Here is a 21,642-nt window from a genome sequence, read left to right as displayed (position 1 = left end):
AACTTAATTTTTATGCCTTTTTAATACTGTAAATATATAAACACATTCCAAAAATTTGAACATACTTAATATGTACAATCTGATACCAATTATGTTAAAACATGTAAATGCATGTAAAAACAAAAGACATTCTAAAATGTCAAGAATGGTTAGCTGTGTCTGAGTAGTGAGTTTATGAGTGATCTTTATTTTCTTCATTGTGCTTTTCTGTATCCCCCTCTTTTTTTTTTTAAATAATGTATTAATTTTATCATCAGAAAAAGAGTAATTTAATGTGTGTTTTTTCTTTTTTCTGTTTTGTCTTTTGGGTTTTTTTTTTCAACGCTCTCATGTTTTTGGTAGGAGAGTAACTGAGTAAGTGATACAACCACTTTGGAAAGCAACTTGGATACACCCAGGGGGGTTGAGGATGCCACTCCCCTGTGACCCAGGGGCTTCACTTCCAGACATGGATCCTCAACAGAGAACATGCCTGAAAGGATGTGCATGGCTGCAACAATTGTAACGTTGCAGGATTGGAAATGATCTGAAGCCCTCAGGTACAAATGAACATGCTACAGTAAATACACATAATGACATATGTATAGCAGTGGAACAGAGTAAACAAGAGCTCTAAGTGTTTCCATGGATAAGCCTCAAAAACGTAACTTTGAGCACCACAATGTGAATGTACTTAATGCCACAGAACTATATGCTTAGCCTATAAAATGGTAAATTTTATGTTGTGTATATTTTACCATCATTTTAAAAAAAACCCAAAACATAACATGGAGTCCAAAAGCAAACTATAGAAATAATACATACAGCATGAAATGAAACTTGTGAGCCCAAACTATGTAATTAGTTATGGGTAGACATATGTTTCAATGCTTCACATAATAAACATGGGAATGATAAACACTAAGTTCAGGATACTGGTTACTTCTATGGAAGGAAAGAGGGAGGTGGGCAGTTACACAGCAGGCAACTGGATCTGAAGTGTTTTATGTCTGTAAAATATCGGAAGCAAATATAGTGGCAAAGTGTTAAGATTGGAGAAAGCTGGGCAGGAGGTACGTGGGTGTTCATTGTGTTACTCTATTTTTCCATGTGCTTGAATGGTATCATCATAAGAGGCCTACAGCCTGTGTCAGACCATGTGTCCCCTATTCCCCCTTTGGCCGAAACCTCGATAGCAGTCACCTTAGAGACTAGCTATTTTTGGTGGGTTGGCCAATGGCATAAGCTCCCTAACTGTGGGGCCCGTCCTTACCGCTCAGGGCTTAAATATCACACAAGGCAGAATCCAGATGTGTCTCTTTTCAAGTCCACACATATTCAGATTGCTCTATTTGTCTAAGTTAACAGCAAGAGTAAGTAAAATCCAGTGTTTACTGGCCTTGAAGGACTCTGCCGTTTGCAGGGAATGCTCTGCTGCTCCCGTGGGCTCTGTGCTCTTACTGTTCAGTGACTTTCAAAAGCCGGTTACTTTGTGAAAAGGCTGCTTCTCTGCTGGCCTAGTGATTAGGAATGGGCCTGCTCTTTCACTGCAGAAACTCAAGTTCAGTTGGGACTCAACTCACTGTTTGGGGCTGTTGATTCAAACTGTCTGGGCTCAAATCCTGGCTCTCACATGCAACTTGCTTTTGGATTTTTGGGGGCGCTAAAAAGGAGATTAAAAGATAAAGTGAGTTAAAATAGTTAACCCCAGCTGCCACCTAATAAGCCCTTAGCAAACCTTCCCTATTATTCTCATGGTCATAGTTGCTGATTCTCTCTGGCCCTCAGTTTCCACCTCTATAAAGTGAAGGGCCAGCACTGGGATACCCTCAGCATCGAAGGTAATTTTAAGATTGCCGATTAATTTGCTGCCCCTTCTAATAAAAATGGTGAATAGAAAAGAGTAAAAACATTGACAGATGTGAAAACTCTGGCCCCTCAGTAAAACTCTGCCTTGGGGTCTCTAGAACATAACCTCTAAAATAACCTCTAACCTTTAGGTAAATCATTGGCTTACAAGTCTGCTAATGCTCTTGAGGCAGACACTGTGTCTTCTTCTCTCTAGTCACCAACCCTGGCCTGGCTCATGGACGTTTGATAAATGAATGAATGAATGAAGACTATGGTCAATAGCACCCTGGTTTTAATGATGTTAGACATTCTGGGTATTATGTAAATCTTGAAATATTTAGGCCTAGTATTGATGAAATCTCATTTTATATTTCTACATGGGTTGGCCTAAGAAGGCATCTCATTAAGACCCTGACTATAAATCTGTATCTTTTTTTCTGTGTGTTTATTTTCTGGATTATGAGTCCTTGTGTTCTTTAGAAGAAAAGTACTCTGTGTAACCTAGGGGGTAACTACTGATGTTTTTCGTGTTTATGGTTTATTAATTAGTCTGGAAAATACTTCCAACCACTTTGCCCTGATAATCTGAGGACATGAGTTTTTTTCTAAAATCTCCCTCTCTGAGAGGTGTTTTTATTAATGAGGAAAGTGCAGGCAGCTGGCTCTCCTTGGTCTTTATTCTCAGATACCAGCAAATAAAGAGAAATCAAAATCCTTTTCCATTACACTTGAATTGAGAGCAATTTATTAACTCCATGGATGTTTCTCGTAATCCAGAAGTTCTCTTTTTAATTCCTACATGATTTTATTTTCATTAAAAGCGTAAATTTGGAATTTCCATAATTACAGGATGGGGTTCATAGATAAAGAACAATTTTTTAGACCGTGCCCTAAAATTAGCTATATTACAGCTAGCTATACTTTATCCATGTGTAAATCATTGGAATTTATGGTGATTTGCGCCCCCTCCAGGTCCAGAATCATTGACTACCAAAGCTGGAGGTCATCCACTCCAGCCCTTTTATTCAGTAAAAACCGATCCGAGAGATAAAGGGATTTTCACTGGAAAAAATTGCTTTGGTCTTTTCCAACAGTAAACATTATAAAGCAAAACAATAAGAGAACAGGCTACAAATAGCAAAAGGGTCCAATGATTGTTTTATCTCCCTCCCTAATTTCTCTGCCTCCTTTCAGTTCCCTTGCTATGGTGAAAAGCTCAAAAGATGAGGAGAAAAAGGAAAGAAAGGGTGAAATAAAAACTGGGCTTTTGATTCCTGAAAAATTGAAACTTGTATATGGTAGACAATTTCAGAAGCCACACTTCTGAAACATCAGGCTCATAGCATATTGCAGTAGCCTTTGTGTTTGTTTTTGGATAAACGACCGTCAAGTGGTTAATCACTCGGGTTTTCCTTTTACAGACTAGGAAGAAGGCTCTGGAGCTTATCCAACAGGGTGATCCCAAGGCTGATGGCAGAGTGTTCCTTTCCTCTCTAGTGCCAACTGGATTCAAGTGGAGAAGAAACAGCCAAGGCTGCAGGAGACCATAATGGTAGGTCAGGCTCCCCCACCTGCTCTTGGACATGGGCTCCCTTGACCTTGACAGGCATTTGTCACACAAAGCCCATTTGAGAAAAAATGAAGTGCTTGCATTGCAGTTTTTTGTTTTTTAATTCATTCAACAAATATTTACTGAGAATCTACTTTGTATTGAGAATTGGCCTAAACAGAAAGATGAGCGAGAGACCCACCATGCTCTTTACAGAGTTAATAATAGAAGGTTTTTTACCTCCAGAGGGGAGGGCCTTTTGGTTGGTAGAACAACCTGCTTGGGCCCCTGTCCCCATGCTTTAGACCCATCATTCTGTCCTAATAACCACAGGGTCATCAATTAGTGGCCACAGATGTTAATGAAGTGTCTTTTACCAATACATCTTGTTTACTTTCTAAGTGGTGTTTCAACATTACATCATAAACACCAGGTCATACAATTATTATTATATATATATACAATAACAATTAACGTCATAAAACTCATCTTTTCCAGCCAGAGGTAGACATTTTGAAAGATAATGAGATATTTTAAAGTCTTGCAAATAATCCCAGGTGATTAACAACAGGATTTGACAATGTAGTAAAAGATGCTAATTTAATTGCTTTTCTCTCAGTCTCCCATTAGCAAGGAAAGACTAGTCAAATTAGACAGTTGGGGCTTAGTAGCCTGATACTAAATTGATGTAAATTAACAGTAAATATTTGAAAACAGCAGAGGAGATAAAAAAAAATTTTTAAAGCTTGGGTAATTGAATTCTGATTCAAAATGGTATTTAGCAGTTGAATGTAATATACTACCTACTACTCAGTCTATTATCTATCATTATCTTTTGAACCCTGTAATTGGACAAACAGGAAACTATCCATGATAATAAGTTTGTTCAAAATCATCTGTTTCCTGGAGTCTGGGGCACACACTGCAGTCATAATGAACAGGAGGCAAAACTGCTCACTGTAGCCTTTCCATTGTTCGTTCATCTCTGTTACCACAAAGTACGGCAACATACACACCTGGGCAGTCCAAGGCATCTTACCAAAATTATTTTTAAAAATAGTCATTTTTTCTTGCATTCCATGAACGGGCAACATAACTCTTTATTTGCTGCAAGATGGGCACCATTGAACCTGACCTAGCTCCTGTCCCAGGTGTGTACACATAACTGTGCTTAACACAGAACTGGGGCAAACAGCTTGCCTCCTGGAATTTCCATTAGATCCAACCACTTAGTTGCTTTATTTATCCTATCACTGGTTTTATTTTTCAGTGATTCTTTGGTCGTTATGCTGCCTCTATCACAGCTATCCAAACATCAGGTCACACAGGGCTCCTGCACACATAGGGCTCCTTCTAAGAGATTTAAATGGAAAGGCAACCCAAGCCATTACTGGTCTGTTTTCAGTTTCCATTATCAATAAAACAAGAAACCAGCATTTTCATGCTGTGCAAAACCTTCAGGGAAGTGCAATGCTGCTGTCATTATCTTTAGACCAGGCTGCCGTCTATTCCCACTAATGCAGAGGAAATGATGAGTCCATCAGAAGAAAATAAAATAATGAAAGGATCAGAGTCACAGAGCGGGCTGCTGGCCTGGTCCACTGCATGGCTCCCTGCAAATGTCCCTTTGAATTTAGTGGAGCCTAGATGGTAAAAACCACAGGTCACAACGGAACATAAATTCACCTCCTAATGAGATTAGTAGGCAGGCAAAATAAATGTCCTGCTGTTACGTTAGAGGCAGGCTCTAATCTGGTGTTTTCCTTGGAAATGATCATTTCCTTTGCAACAGGGAACCGTGGATGCAACCTGTTTAAATCCGACAGATTCTGTTTTGCCACAGAGCTATTTTCCACCTTGCTCTGTCTTTTTAATAGCAATTTTGAGGAGGCATTTGAATGAGTTGTGTCTTAAAGACTATTACCAAAGTGAGTTATGGGTGTCTCTGTTCGTGATCATCAATCGTGTTTCCCAGATCCCTCTTTTAAGAAAACTTTGTGCAACTTCTCCTCCCCTTTCTGAACAGGAGCCTTGCTTTGGAGGAGGTGTGGTGACCCCCAGGGTCCTCTCACTCTAGCCTTAAGAATCAAAGGCAGAATAGACTCACTATTGTATTTGGGGTACTTTTAAAAAATCTTTACCGCCACTCGACTACTTAAAACCACTGGAAACGAGTATCACATACTAAAAAGCCTTAAGAAAATGCCTAGATCAGGTGAACCCACATGGTCTCTGAGTAGAACAAAGCCCTCGAGTATGTAGCTTGATTGCAAGGGACTTCCTTCGTTTTCAGCAGAAGGCAGTCTCACCTGGAGTACAATACCCTCCTCTCATTAAAAATGCAAGATAGGATCTCCTCCTGGATCCTTTCTACAGAACTTGATGCAAGTTCATGGATTGTACCGTCCTGAGCAGTGAGTAGCATTTAATCAAAGCCTTCTGTGAAATAATCTCAGTGTTTCCTGAGCCCTGTAAATTCACCAAGCGAGTTAAGAGGCCCTTTCAAAAGGAATGGGAGATCCGACTTTGAATTTAGGAGTATTTGAAGCTTCTGCATAGAAGGTACAGACAGTTTAACGGACACATATTTTCTCAACATTTTCTAGGACTCAGGCTAGAGATTCCTCCTCTGTGAAACTGCCCATGAGGAATAATAGATCATTTGCTAGTACCCCAATGCCTGGCATTTTGACATATTGTTTTTCTGAGGCTGGAAAGAAGCCACAGAAAACATTTGCACTTGTAATATGTATTTTACTGTGTATGCAGTGATTTATGAACATTTTTTTCATCTAACAAAACAATTTCCTTTCTGCCATTGGTGCTTCCATTCAAAAACCTGAACTGCAAATCCAACTACTTTAAGGGAGAAATTATCTTTTGGCCCAGGGTTTAACAAATCTTTTTCTTTCAACTTTTCACTTCTCAATAGTTTGAGTTGTATCTCTACTTGTGTATTTTCTATGTATCGAATTTGCAAATGTCAGAGATTTAAGTCAAGTCTCCTCCCATTCTCATAATTTTCTCTGCTCACTGTTAACTCTCCTTATCAGATGAAATAGCTCAAGGGAAGATAGATGGATTTTCCATTAGACAGGTGGTCCTATGTTTATTGGGACTCTCTTCCAACTTTTCATTTCCATAACTCTTTCTTCCTTATCCCACCATATCTGTCCTCCACTCCCTGCTGCACCTCTGTGTTTATAATTTAAATTGCAAACAGTAACTGAATCCACTTTGCCAGTGTCCAGTATATCTGGTACGTGTTAATGATTACCTATTGGCCTCCCATGTATTAAATTCAGAGTTAAAGTTTCATGTCCAATAATCTCCCTGAAGGAATTTCCTAAATCATATTTGCTTACCTCATACAAATGAACTTGTTCTTGGGTTACAGCAAAGATCAATAATACGTTATTTTGCACCAGTTTATCAATGAGTTGTCCAATTGTTGGATATTCCTAAAATTGAACACAAAGATTTTAAGTATCTTCTTAACAAAAGTATGTAAAATAAAGGAATATCTCTTTCAAAGATATCTTACTGAGTTTGGCATTTTCAATTCTCACAGGCATTGCTGTGTCTATCACTCCAAGTAAACAAATACGCAATTAGCATTATTTTCTTAATTGGTTTAGTAATTGTTTCCTAGATATTGTAAGTCGATTAATTCCTTAGGGTCGGTGCCTGTCAACTTGGTGTATTATGCTCTGTCGCCTCCAAGGAGATCACTAAATTTATCTAAAGACTTACAGTGTCTCATCTTTTCAAGGGTAGAGATACATGTCTTTTTCTAAGTGCCACTTGCCTGCAGGCAAATATTGGAGGGAATGTTAGAATTGAGAGAGGGACCATGACTGTGATGAAGGTGACCGAGGTGACACTTGCAGTTCTGAAACTCTGACTGGAATTGGATGGGGCGGGATGAGGGTTGCGGAAGGACCGACCTGCTGAGGAAGCACACACTGCCACTCCTAAATCCCTCTGACTTGAGAGATTCCTGTACCAGTTCTCCAGTTTGGTCTTACTGCCTTTTTGATGTCACGAATTGGTTTTATGGGATGCTGCAATATTTTTACAGGGCAATTGAAAAGCCATTGTATTCAATTTACTTCTGTTCCATTGATACATTCATCCCTGAGTGATACAAGTACTTTAAAATATAAAGTCATTAATTATCATATTTGCAGATGACCTTTACTTTCCAAACCTGGAGCACATTTGCCTGGCGTATGACTCCAAATGTGAATAATGTGTAAAAAAACCCTCAAATGAGGGAGTGACCTGCAAACAAGGGAACTAAGAATACCGTGTTGCTTATGACTGCAGTCAGCCAAAGTGCAGGAACACTGACGAATAAGCCTTCTTGCACACGAATGTGGTGTGTTCATATATTCTCAGCACTTCTGGAATATTTTTGTCTTCAGCCACAAAATTAAAGTTGAGGGAAAAGTATCGTTTTGCCTAAGATACTCAGGTCACTTACCCAACTGCAAATCTGGCTATGTAATGCGTGCTTTCTATCCCATTTGGATTTTTATTAGTGGATATTAGCAGAATCCAGATACTATCTATAAAGCTTTCTGAGTCTGACATTCTCAGTCTCTGTGTTTCAATTGCCCAGACATTAAGTATCCTTCAACCTTAAGCCTGAGGTCCTCCAATGCTGGTCCCTACTTAGCTCCAGATGTTCCCCGAACTTTCAACTGCTGTGCCTGTGTAGCCAGGATGGCACCATGAAGCCAGGATGGCACCATGTAGCCCTCCATAGGTGGGTGAATATGGTTTTCTATTTGATCCAGATCTATTGGTTTAATTCCCACAATTATATTCTAAGTTCCTCAAGGCCAGGGATCATGTCCTGTTATTTTGTGGCCCCAGGAGCCTGGCCCAGTGTTAAGAGCATAGAAAGTGCTCAGAGGACCTGGGGGCTATGTTGCAGGCAGGGAAATAGCCCACGGCTCTGTGCATTGTAGCAACTTAATAAGAATCACTTGAACATGTATTACAGGAGAAGGTCATATTAGGCAACAGGCAGTATTTACTTCTGTGATCTTGCTTTTTTCTGAGATGTCTATTATGGGACATTTGAATAGTTGCAAGAAAAAAGTAACAAAAAAGGGATCCACTTCTCACGGTTTATTACCCCTCATTGGCTAAAAGACAAAATGTGGCTACCCTCACTAATCCTGTAGTATGGAAGGACAACCGATACAATTAAAAAAATATAAATTTGGTGAACACTATTGATCAAAAGTTAGGTAGAAACAACCATGTTGAAGTTTAGAAATTTAGGTCAATAAATGATAGCAGATAATTCATGAACCATTAGATTTTTTAAAACTAACTGCCAACGCTGTAGTAAGCATTTCTGTACATTATCTCACTAAATTCTTTTCCTTTTAGAGGATAGTTTTTCCAATCTGATATTAGAATCCTGGGTTCTCTTCCCTCTTTCTTTCTCTCCCTTACACACACTTCTACAGCATTGTCATTTTCAAAAGTCACTTAAATTCTCTGTACCATTTTTTCCCCAAGTGTTAAATGGGGATAATATGACCTTTCCAGGTTTCTGCTTCATAATTCAATTCTATTTTTAGTGTGCTCCAGGCACTGTGCTGTCAGCAAATAGAGATAATAAACCAGTTCTGGTACTGAGGATGTATGTTAAAGACAGACAGAAACCAACAAGCACATTTCCGTATGGCGATGGCCAAGAAGCCATCTATGTATAAGAGCCAGGGGAGAGATGATCGCTTTGGGGCCCAGTGGAGGTCAGACAGGGTCCTCCCCATCCCCGGAGCAGTCACGATCGAGTTGGGTTTTAAAAGATCAGTAAGAGTTTCTCAGCAGCCTTGGAGGAAAGGGCATTCCAGACAGAGGGAAGAACACATGCACCAGCATGGCAGCCTCACGGTCTGTTCAAGGGAAACAATTAGACACATAGGGTTCTGGTGAGGATCAAATGAGATCATGTACATCAAAAGAGCTCTGAAATTTTTACCTTGTTTTACAAAAGTCAAGTGTTTTTTCTTTTTTTTGAATGTCATGAGCATTTTTTAAATGACGAAAATAAGCCAAATTATTAAGCACCAGCCAAGCAGCACCTGACTGGTGGTTTCCCAGGGAGTCCCAGGGTCCATGAAAACATGGAATTATTGAGGCAGCATGACTCTGGGACCATCATTTAAAACAACTCCTAGGTGACTACTGTTCTGGTCTGAGCCTTCCTTTCCAGGGCTATGGTTCAAACAGAATGAGCTGACTGTATTACATTTTGCTGGCCTCGGGCTCTTTGAAAAATTGGGGAGGTTCTGGGATCATTCGTACTATAGCAAATCTGAACTTATCCCACATCGCCACCGCCCATCTGTGCTCTTGAGGGGACCTCTAAGGGCGATGAGGATGGAGAAAGGCCAATGTGTTAATCTCAAATCAGAAAATGTGCACTGCTTCTACCAAGGGTGGGTTACTCTGCTATGTATTACAGCAATTGTTGCTCCATTCGCCTGCTTGTAGCCCTGAAAACAGTGTAGAGTATAGGTTACACACCAAGACTGTTGACATGGAGTATTCATTCTTGCTGTCCAAGTGACAGAGCCCATCGTTAGGAATGACGATGCCTGCCAGTTTGCTGTCCATTCCAAAATGAGAATCGGCATCGCTCACAAAGACCAGGAGATGGAGGGAGTCGTTACGCCAGCCAATTTTTTCCTACAGTGAGAAAGAAGCATTTAGCTTGTATGGGAGAGGGGCAGACGTTTATTGAGAGTGGATCAGTTATGCTTGGACACATTCAAATTATTAAAATATATATTGCTGCTCAATCCATTTTAGACTGTTTCATCTATTGTGAGTTGGTAATATTAACATATTAAAAACATGAAACTCTGTGACCTTTGTTTTATCCTGGATTACATTTTCAGATGATTTATGCTTCAGAAAAAATGGTTCCACTACAATCAGTATCCAATTGATCTTGACATTTACACAGTTAATTATTTTTACTGTCCAGTTTTCAATTTACCAGAAAAATGACAGAAGGGAGTGAGGGAGGTCATAGATTATCCCAAATCCAAGCTGAAGCAGAGCTAGTAAGAATGCAATACAGAACGGACCCGAAGTAAGCCTGTTTTATTAAAATTTCACCCAACCTGTAGACACCTATTTCTCTTTCTACTGATATCATCCAAAAATTATAAACGTAATACAAGGATAAAAGCTGCTTATCAAAGTATGACTGCAGAGTACTGTTAATTAAGATGGTCTGTTTTCTGTCTCTTTGCAGAGCTCTCCCCTTTAATTAAGATTAGTCAAGGAACTAGTTGGACAGAAGCTCATCGTAGCTGCCCCATGGTACCTTTATCTTTTTCCTTCCTTCCTTAATTCTTTGGCCCTCCCACGTTCTAGGACCTTCGGCCCTATCTGTTTCCTGATATTTTCCATGAAGACTGTCATCTGAAGACAGGGGAATCGTTCCCGTGGATATGGGTCTGACTGTCAAGGAGGAGAGGTATTCTTGCATTGCTGTAGAGACACTGTGGCTTCCGATGCTTATTTTGTTGTTCGAAACAATAGATATCTGATCATATGTAGACGTTTATTCTGAATCAGAGCATTTTTACTTTTTTTCGTTAATTGCTGTCTTTGTTTTTTTCTTTTTTTTCACCATGGTTAATTCAAAAACTAATGAATATGATTTGGATCTTTGAAAATTAATCATACATGACTATTCTTTTAACCAATTTTTCCCAACCGTACTACAATGTTATTAGACTATTTGAATATTAGGCATAAAAAATTGTCCCCGTTTCAACATGATGGAATTTAAAAATGTACAAAAATTTTAAGTATCTGTTGTAGAAATATGGCGATTAAAGGAAAGATAAAGTTAGCTAAGCTTTTCAAAGGAGATTTGTTCACAAGAGATGAAATTTGTGTCAACAGAATGAAACACTACTCCCCTCAGCATACCTTACATACAGCAGCTTGCATAATTGCATCAAATCCACCTTCTGGGGTGTCAATATTAGCAGAAATTTTCTGATTCTTCACAATTTCATTGAATCTTTCTGCATCATTTGTCAACGGCAAAATGTGCTTGAATCCAAATGTAGGTAAACAAATGTATGGAATACTACTGTAAAAGGAAGATGTAAAATGTTCTTGAAATATGATACAACACACAATGAATGGGTTTAATAGCCTAACAGCATTTCCTTCAACGAAGATGCATTTTTCTAAAGTGCCCGACTCCGTAACTTGGCTGTGAGTCTCACTGTTAAGGTTGTTTTCATCATCTCCCACCCAGCCCTTCCAAATTGGCCACATTAGCTAACACTTAGAGCTTGCTCTGTGTCTTGCATTGGTTCAAACACAGAAAGCAGATAATCAGGTGATCAGACTCCCCGTGTGTGTGTGTGTGTGTGTGTGTAATCACTACCTTCTATTGCCTCTCAACCAAAATCCACCATCAAGTTTACATGATGACAACAATTCCTTTGTATTTTGATAGCTTAAACTGTCACCAAGGATGAGTCTCCCTGTAGCAAGACTGAGAGAGGAACCTGTCTACTTCGTCCTCTGCTCAGTCCTGCCTGCCCAGGACCTGAAAATCAGAGCAAGGCTCTTGATTCTAGAGCCCAAGTTTATTGTGATAGAACAGACTATTGTGGACAAGCCTGGGGTAAAACCACCACTAAACTAAAAAACAGTTTATCTGTGAGGAAAATGCCATGTTAGGATGAGATCTGCCCTAAAGACATCACAGTAGAACAGAAATTGCTAATCCTGAATCAGCCACACTTTATTCTGAAAACCAGCTAGTAGCTGTGCATGAGACTTTGGGCAAGTTACTCAACCCTTCTGAGCTTTAGGCTTTCCTTTGTAAAGTAGGGATAAATAACATAGAGCAGAGATCCTCAAAGTGTTGTCCCTGGACCAGCCACGTGAGCATCACATGGGAACTTGTTATAAATGCAAAATCTGGGGTATGACTCCGGACCTGCTGAATCGGAAATGTTAGGTGTGGACTCAGAGACCTGTGTTGAGCCAAGTCTTCCTGATGCATTCCAAAGTTTGAGAAACATAGGTGTAGAAGCACAGAGACAAAAAGGAGTAGCCCCCAGTGAGGTTGTGGTATGCTTCTGAGGAGAGCTGGTTGACTTAGGTGAGCATCTTTGCAAGTTCAACAGCCTGTCTTGTCAGCATACAAGGAGCTGATGCATCTTTGAGGAGTAGGCTCTTTTTCACCATAGTCATCTGCCTGAGGTATACAGTCAATTCTCATTATTTACAGATTCCATATCTTTGAAAATCCATATTGCTAAAATGTATTTGTAACCCCCAAATCAGTCCTTTCAGTACTTTGTCTTTCGTGTACGTGCACAGAGTGACAAAAAAGCTGAGTTGGGCTTCCCTGGTGGCACAGTGGTTAAGAATCTGACTGCCAATGCAGGGGACATGGGTTCGAGCCCTGGTCCGGGACGATCCCACATGTCACGGAGCAACCAAGCCCGTGAGCCACAACTACTGAGCCTGCGCTCTAGAGCTCACAGGGCACAGCTACTGAGGCCCATGCACCTGGAGCCCGTGCTCCGCAAGAGGAGAAGCCACCAGAATGAGAAGCCCGCTCACCGTGAGGAAGAGTAGCCCCTGCTCGCCGCAACTAGAAAAAGCCCACGCACAGCAACGAAGACCCAATACAGCCACAAAAAAAAAAGTTGAGTCACCTGATATGATACGTATGTTTCCAGCTGAGGTCAAATAAGACAGCCTTCTTGTTCCAGCTGTCATACTGTAAACAAATGTCCTTTTTGTAGTCTATCTGGTGCCATGGGGTTTTTTTTTTTTGCATTTTTGTGATTTTTGGGTAATTTTGCTGTTTAGAGTGGCTCCCAAGTGTAGTGTTGAAGTGCTGTCTGGTATTCCTAAGTGCAGGAAGACTTTGATGTGTCTTATGGGGAAAATACACGTGTTAGCTAAACTTTATTCTGGCATGAGTTACAGTGCTGTTGGCTGTGATTTCAACATTAATAAATCAACAGTATGTATTAAATAAGATGTCTTTAAATAGAAACACACAGAAAACAAAGTTATGTATTGCTCAGTTGGTGAAACGTGACCAGAGACTCGTAGGAACCTAACCCTGTCTCTCCCCTAGGAGAAATGCTCAGCATTCTCTAATGCAGTTGTTGAGGAGAATTTACAGAACAAGACTTCTGTAAATGATGAGAATCAACTATATATATATATATATAAGTCAGAATGACTATGGATTTGTTTACACTGAGAAATGAAGCTCTGCCAGAACCAGAATGCTGGTGTCTGCAAGGATAATCATTTACTTCCTGTCAGTAGACTTTCACAAAAAGTAGGTCATAATCTGATGCGTCCTCAGATTTCAGAACAAGGGGGGGTTAAAGGTGGCCAGCACTGAATGGTACAGTCTGTGATGTCCCATTTTCTTAATGGGGTATTTTTTATTTTCTAATGATTTTAAGAACTCTATCTCTAAATAGTATCAAACTTTTGTCTTTGTAGTTTGTTTTTAAATTTTGTTTACAGTGTTTTTGGATATATACCTTAAAATTTTTTATATAGTCGATTTTTTTCCCACCTTCAAAGATGAATATATTTTGAAATGTGAAATGAGGAATTAAAAAAAAAGTTAACCTATTAAATGATAATAATGGAGCATTTGTCCTAATTGCTCCTGTAGTATTTAAAGCAGGGTAGAAGAAAATGCCATTAGATTTAGAATAAAAAGACTAAATAGTTACCTATCTAAAATGAGGGTGATAATAATAATTACTTCACAAGGTTGTTGTAAAAATTACATTAAAAGTATTTTATAAAAAGTATATAACTGTGTGAAGTATACCATTGTCCCTGGAGCCCAACTAGTCTTGGAAATGTTTCATTTAATCTTTTATTTGGGGGTGTTGGTTCACACTGTACCTAAATGGCATTTGAGAATCTTCTGGAGCCAGAGAACTAGTATTCCTATCTTTCGGTAAGAAATTTGCATTTTTGTTGGTTAGAATTATTTGCTATGTACTTCTTACTAGAACTCTAATCTTTTGGAAAGGGGAATACATTTATTTAATTCAATAAACATATTCATGTGCTGGGAGATGAATGAAGCTAAAACAAAGCAGAATGTCAGAGCTGGGTCACACCAGAAAATTTTGACTGGAGGCTGCCTATTTTGGTCAAAGTTCTTCCTCCAACAAATGCTTATATTTGGTTGTTATTTTCTAAGATAGAAATTGAAGGAACTACTCATTGCTGAATAACTTGATTTTGAGTCCCTAGACAACAATAGATTTGCATTTAAAATGCATTCAAATTTAAAATTGTAAAACACAATATAAAAAGTGCTACTTATATTTTTATTAAAACTTTAAATAAAATTCATAAAATAAGACTATAATGATATATACTAAAAGGTTAACACCATCTTTTATGAGTGGGATTAGAAATGATTTCCATTTTCTTCTTTTTGTCTGTATTCTCACTTGGGCTTGTTATTAAAAGTTATATTATATACTCATATATGGTTTTTTGTGTGTTCATATAGGAAATCTAAGCATTTCATGGTTCAGTTATCTCTTTTGCAAAACTACAATGAATTCCTCACTTCAAGTCTTCAAAAATAAAACAAAACACCAAATCAAACGTGAAATGATGTTAAAAAAAAAAATCCCTCAAAATGTTCGATGGAGAAAATTTTATCTTTGTACTGTTAAATATTTTTAAACGCATATTACAATTCATTACAAATAGGAAAATGGAGAAAATATGGTTTTTCTTGATGTTTCTTAGACAGCAGCATAACAGAATCAAAAACGTAAACCATTCAGGCTTCTTACGTGGTGAAACGAAGTTTTAGTGACTTTCCATCTAACGAAGATAAAGAAAGCAAGCTACTTCAAAAAGCACTAGAGACTAGATTAAAACTGAGGCTTTAAAAGTGTGGTGTGCAGACACACAGAGGTCCCTGACACCTTTTCAGAGAGTTTTTCAGGTCAAACGTATTTCATAATAATAAGAGATGTTATTTGTCTTTTTCACCGATGATGCAAAGCAATGGTGAATAAAACTGCTGGTGCCTTAGCACAGATCAAGGCAGTGGCACCAAACTGCCTAGTATTCCTTAAAATTTTTTTTAAAATGCTAGTTTCACTTGATTGTCCTTGATGAAGCAGTAAAAGATATTAATTTTATTAAGTCTACACCCTTGGATACGTGTTTTTAAAAAAAATATTTCTGTGTGACCACATGGGGAATATGCATACAGCATTACTGCTGCACGTTGAAATACATGTTTATAGTGGAAAAACACTTGCGATTGTTTGAACTGAACTGGCCTATGTTATGGAACAATCATTTGATCTGAAAGCCAAACTATCATTCCAACTTAAGTTTTTGGCAGACATGTTCTTAAAAATGAAGAAAGTAAGCCTGCTACTTCCAGGAAAACGACTGTCAGTATTTGTTGCCAATGATGAAATCTGAAGTAACTAGAAAATTAGAACTTCAGAAGATTATCGTCTGCCACCCATGGCTTAACGGCTTCCCAATACTTCAAGATTTATCTGATGGGATTAATGATGATATTAACAAATATGATTTTTTTAGATATTATATCATGAAATTTGGAAGATCTACATAACTCACTGTAACTTCATTTTCCAAATGACCAAAGCGTTATATTACAAAAACCACACGCACCACACACACACACACACACACACACACACCAGTAAAAGAGCGATTCAAAGTGCAAAACAGACCAATGGTTTTTAATGTAACAAAATATGAAGTTCATTGATATTTTTTCAGATTCCACATTGAAAATAAATTTACCTCTTGTACAGTTTGAATGTAATATCAAAGAAGAATGTCTACAGTTATTGGAAAAATCTATTAACTGCTTCTCCCTTTTCCAACTATATATCTGTGTGAAGTTTGACTTTCTTCATGGAATTCAACCAAAACAAAGTATTACAACAGATTAAATGGAGAAGCAGGTATGAGAAGCCAGTTGTCTTCTTTTAAATCAGATATTTTAAGAGATTTGTAAAAATGTAAAATAGTGCCACTCATCTTGTTAACTTTTGTTCTCTTTTGGAAAATGTAATTATTATTCCTAAAGGTGTGTTATTATAGTAATATGCAGTGTATTTTTCATTGTAATTATTAAATAAATTGATAAATAATTATTTTTATATTTTCTTAGTTTTACATTCTAAGACACTGAATATTGATAGATATAAAGCTCTTTTGGACGTCTTAATTTTTAAGAGTGTAAGAGAGTCCTGAGATCTAAAAGTTTGAGGACCATTAGACAAAAATAACTAGAGAAAATAAGTGTTAATGAGAGAAAAAAAATTAAAACTGGTTTTGGGTGTCTGTTATGTTCTGAGCCTATTCAGCTCTCATGATTAGCCCAGGAAGTGAATATTATTATCCTCATTTATAAATGAAGAGATGGGAGCTCCAAGGTTATGATTTAAGCCCAGGTCTGGAAAACGCCATGCTCTTTTCTCTTACCTCTCATTGCCTTTGTACTAAAGAACATTTTATTCCATAATTATAAGGTTTGGATTGATCAAAGGATTGACTTCTGTGTTTGGTGTTTGGGTTCTTGGTGTGTAAATGTGTGGCGAGTGGAATCTGGACAGAGAAACTGGGAGAATTAAGGGCGTGATTAGAAAGGAAAAAATATAATGTTGCAGCAAAAAAGAACTCATCATTTATAACTTTAGCTAATGGTAAATTTTGCCAACAAGAATAAAAGAAAAACCTCTATGAAATAGGAAGACGCTGACCTTTCAAGAGCTCAAATATGTGATCCTCCTTTGGGTTCCCGTTCACCGAACCCTGGGCAGTGCTCTGGCCTCCCTTTACCCCACTCTGTTGGTGTTGATAGTAGCTACCACCTACTGAGAGCTTCATGGTCAAGCCCAATATCAAATGCTTCCTTTCATTATCTCACCCACTCCTTACAACCCCTCTGTGAGATCGGTATTATTATTCCAAACTAAAGCTCTGAGAAGTGAAGCGGTTTCCCTAAGGTGACATTATGAGTGAGCAGATGAATGGTTACCTGGTAACATGGGTGTATTCAAGGGATCGATGGAACAGAATAGAATGTCCAGAATTAGACACACATACAGTCAATTGCTTTTTAACAAAGGCATCAAGATAATTCAATGGGGAAAGGAAAATCCTGCTTAACAAATAGTGCTGAAACAATTGGATAGTTGCATGTAAACAAAAGATAGACCTAGACATTTTCCTCATTCCAAACAGAAACACTAATTTGAGATCATAGACCTAAGTGTAAAAGCTTCAACAACAAAGCTTCTAGAAGAAAACAGAGGAGGAATCTTTGAGACGTTAGGATAGACAAAGATGTCTCAGGACAAAAAAATACACTAATCATAAAACTAAAAATTGATTAACTGGACTTCATCGAAATTAAACACTTGCTTGACCAAAGACATTGATAGAAAAATAAAAATACAATCCACTGCCTGGGAGGAGATATCTGCAAAATATATTTGACAAAGAACTTTTGTCCAAATATACAAAGAACTTACATAATACAATATTAAGAAGAAAATCTAACTTTTAAAAATAGGAAAAAGATTTGAAAAGATACTTCACAAAATAAGATATGAGAATGGGAAAAAATACATGAAAAGATGTTCAACATCATTTGTCATTAGGGAAATGCAAACTAAAGCTACAATGAGATACACACCTATTAGAATGGTTAAAACTAAAAAGACTGAAATTACCAAGTATTAACAAGGATTTGAAATAAATGGAACCCTCACACATTGCTGATGGAAATGCAGAATAGTACATGCACTTTGGAAAACAATTTGATGGTTTCTTAAAAAAATTAAAACTATACTTATCATACAATTCAGCAATCCTAATTCTAGGTATCTATGCAAGAGAAACAAAAACATACATCCACACAAAGACTTATATGCAAATGATCATAGCAGTATTTTTTCATGATCATCAGAAATTGGGAAACAACCCCAATGTCCATCAATAGATGAATAAAGTGTAGTATAATAAATTCATACAAGGGACTATTACTTAAAACAAAAAGGAACAAACTACTGGTGAACACAAAATCAGGGAAGAATCTCGAAAACATTATGTTGAGCAAAAGAGCCAGGCACAAAAGGTATATACCATTTTTTCCATTCATATGAAATCCAAGAATAGGCAAAACCAATCTAACTGATAGAAATCAGAAAGTGGTTGCCTCTGGGGAAGCAGAACTGACTGTAATGGGGCATAAGGAAACTTTGTGTGATGATGGAAATGTTCTATGTCATGTTTTAAGTGGTGCTTACATTGGTATATTCAACTGTCAAAACTCATGAAACTGAACATTTCTGCTGTGTGTATTTTAGTACCTGTCAATTATACCTCAAGAAGGGGGGTTGGGAACAGATATTATCTCTGATACTTGCAACCAAACACAATTCCTAAGAGTTGCAATCAGTGATGAATTCTTTTCAAGGTCAAAATATTTTTGGGGCTTCCCTGGTGGCGCAGTGGTTGAGAGTCCGCCTGCCGATGCAGGGGACACGGGTTCGTGCCCTGGTCTGGGAAGATCCCACATGCCGCGGAGCAGCTGGGCCCGTAAGCCATGGCCGCTGAGCCTGCGCGTCCGGAGCCTGTGCTCCGCAACGGGAGAGGCCACAACAGTGAGAGGCCCGCGTACGGGGAAAAAAAAAAAAATATATATATATATATTTTTTTTTTTTTCTTTTCGCTGTCAGATTCTAGTTGGGAACCGCATTGAAATGTCTTAAAACGATACTATAAAAACTGTCTTCTATAGAGATTGATTCCTTGGGTGTATACTAGTGTTCAAAGTCAGTGTATGTTTGGAAAGCCATTTCACATATATACTATATTTATAGGAGTAAAGGGCTTGGCTTTGGACGAGCCCAGATCTTGGTACAGATCACTGATTAGTCAGGTGGCCTCAGGCAAATTACTAACCTCTCAGAGCCTCTGTTACTTCCTCTGAGTATAGGGATGATGAAGCCTGCTTTGACCTGAAGCTATTATGAAGATTGAATGAGGTCATCTATGTAAAATCTTTAGCATAGGGTCTGGCACAGAGCAAATGGAAGCACTTTTTCAATAGAAGGATATCAAATAATTTTATTTTGACCATGTCATTGATATGTACAGGTAAGTCATCTCAAAGCAACTTGCCCTTGACCATCACCTGGATAATACATGGTTTTAGTAGCCGATCAGAGCATATTATAATGGAGTCATTGCCTAATTTCCTAATGAATTTGACAACAGTGAAGGCTACAAAGGGCTTTTCCAAGCAATAAGAGAAATTCACATCTCCCAAAGTATATCAGAGGTAGCTACAAAAGCTGTTATTTTGGCTGCAATCATTGGAGTGGAGACATATACTCTGAGAAAGTGTGGGTTACTGTCAAATAGCCTCAGAGAGTGGTGGTCATTGAGGATAGAAGGCCTCTGAGGGGCTGGGGAAGGGCTCAGGCCAGTGCAACCTGCAGTGAAAGACTTGGTCCGCTTGTCTGCCGAGCACAAAGCCAAATTTGTCACAGACTGACCTCTGCAGCGAGACAGATGCTGCAGGTGCTGTGAGGACCCAAGCTAGAACCAGCTATTAAGTTGACTTCCCCTTGGCTCTGAAAACCTAGGCAACTGAGAGCTGCAGAGATCCAACCGGATGGGAGGGAACTGCAGCCACTTAGCAAGCTCCTACAGCTCAGAGCAGGGCCAGCTCTACAGGAAATCAGTGTTCAAAGATGCCAGAAAATCATTTACTTACCTGCAAGGGTTGGTGATTTCTTCTGGTGTTGTTTTCATAAAAGGGGAGATGGGTTTTTCTACAAAAGAGCCGAAACCCAGTCTAAAGTTGCTAGTTAATTTAGACATCTCCTTGGAAAGCAGGGAGCCTAGCTCTTTGATTGTGTTGAGGTCATCATCCATGGAGGCTGAGAGGTCCATGAGGTAATACAAGTCCACCGGGTAATCCTCGGTCTGGCGAACTTGAACTTGCAGAGTCTGTTCACTGCCTGCAACACCCCCGCAAGAAAAGCAAATCATAAAAACACATGGAGACTTCTTTGTGACTAGGCAATCACTGGCTGTTTCATTTCAATAAGAACTTACTGAAGATACTTACAATTTCATACACTGTGTGGTAAGGTTTATAAATGAACAAACCCATGAAAATCTTTCAGCAGTGAATTTAGAGTAACTGAAGGAGGTGAAAGTTAGGATATTTTATATCTCCTTGGGAGAACTAGCATCCATTTAGATGGAAGATAAGCTGAATTTTTGTGTGTGTGTGTGTGTGGGTTTAGAAAAGAAGAAAATAAAGAGGAGTTTAAAGCTACATTACAACCCTTGAAGAAATGTGAGGTAAGCCTTAGCAACATTTGAGTAATTCAGATGGTTACTATTAGATAAGGCTCTTTTTGGTAACACATTTGGAGTGCAAAGTGACCAATGTGAATAAAGAAAAGTGTTAGCCTAGCAACTCTCTATTTCCTTAAGAATGGGAAATCTGAGTCATCACAAACAATGATATGTAATATGGTACAAGGTGTATTAATGGAATAGCAGTATTACTACATGTGATGTTAGATTTATTTACATGAGCCAGTGAGTGTGTAAATCATAACATACCTGGTCTCAGTTTAAGAGCCAAGTTTTGAGGGGCAATCTGAACGATGCTGGAACTATTTTTCTGTCTGCCTACACTGAGAGGCTTATTTATAAGTATTTCTACTTGGGAGACAGGGTTTTCGATGAAGGTTAGTTGACATCCTTTAGCTAAAAGATTTGCTGGAGTATCACACCTTTCTCCAACTCCAGATAGATGGGTAAAATTCTAAAAAAAAAACACAAAAAACAATAAAGAGAAAAAGATGACAATAAAGACAAAAAAGAAGACATTTCTTATGATTACTTTTTGCTTGCTTTCTAGTTAGGCATCTTGTCATAGTATACCATATCCCCACATGCCTGACATTGATTGTAGGTCTAAAGTTATAGCAGAATAACCAGAGAATTCTGCCAGTAAAATTCTGAGTAAAATTGGAGTTTCCTTTAATTATATTCAAGTGAATTCACTTAACAGGTTTTTTTTTTTTCATTTTTCCTTTTCTTTTCTTTTCTTTTCTTTCTTTCTTTCTTTCTTTCTTTCTTTCTTTCTTTCTTTCTTT

General features: G+C 38.3%; 1 protein-coding gene across 6 annotated transcripts in view; it reads right to left on the bottom strand.

Moving 5' to 3' along the window:
* Nucleotides 1-21,642, bottom strand: part of ITGB6 (integrin subunit beta 6) — a 69,936-nt gene that overhangs the window by 44,840 nt on the left and 3,454 nt on the right. For 4 of the 6 annotated variants that reach the window (XM_029225946.1, XM_029225944.1, XM_029225948.1 and 1 more), the window contains 5 exons: nt 21,104-21,308; nt 20,241-20,487; nt 11,354-11,519; nt 9,932-10,093; nt 6,745-6,840 (listed from right to left, as the gene is read on the bottom strand). In XM_029225946.1, the coding sequence (XP_029081779.1) occupies nt 6,745-6,840; nt 9,932-10,093; nt 11,354-11,519; nt 20,241-20,487; nt 21,104-21,308 (876 nt within the window). The remainder of the gene's footprint in view (nt 1-6,744; nt 6,841-9,931; nt 10,094-11,353; nt 11,520-20,240; nt 20,488-21,103; nt 21,309-21,642) is intronic. The other 2 variants (XM_029225945.1, XM_029225949.1) reach the window with 2 other exon arrangements.

The sequence above is a fragment of the Monodon monoceros genome, unplaced genomic scaffold (assembly GCF_005190385.1).
Source record: "Monodon monoceros isolate NGI ecotype Baffin Bay Population unplaced genomic scaffold, NGI_Narwhal_1 Super_Scaffold_16, whole genome shotgun sequence".
In the NCBI taxonomy this organism is placed as follows: Eukaryota; Metazoa; Chordata; class Mammalia; order Artiodactyla; family Monodontidae; genus Monodon; species Monodon monoceros.
Note: the sequence above shows the minus strand (reverse complement) of the source record. Positions and strands in the feature narration are given on the sequence as shown.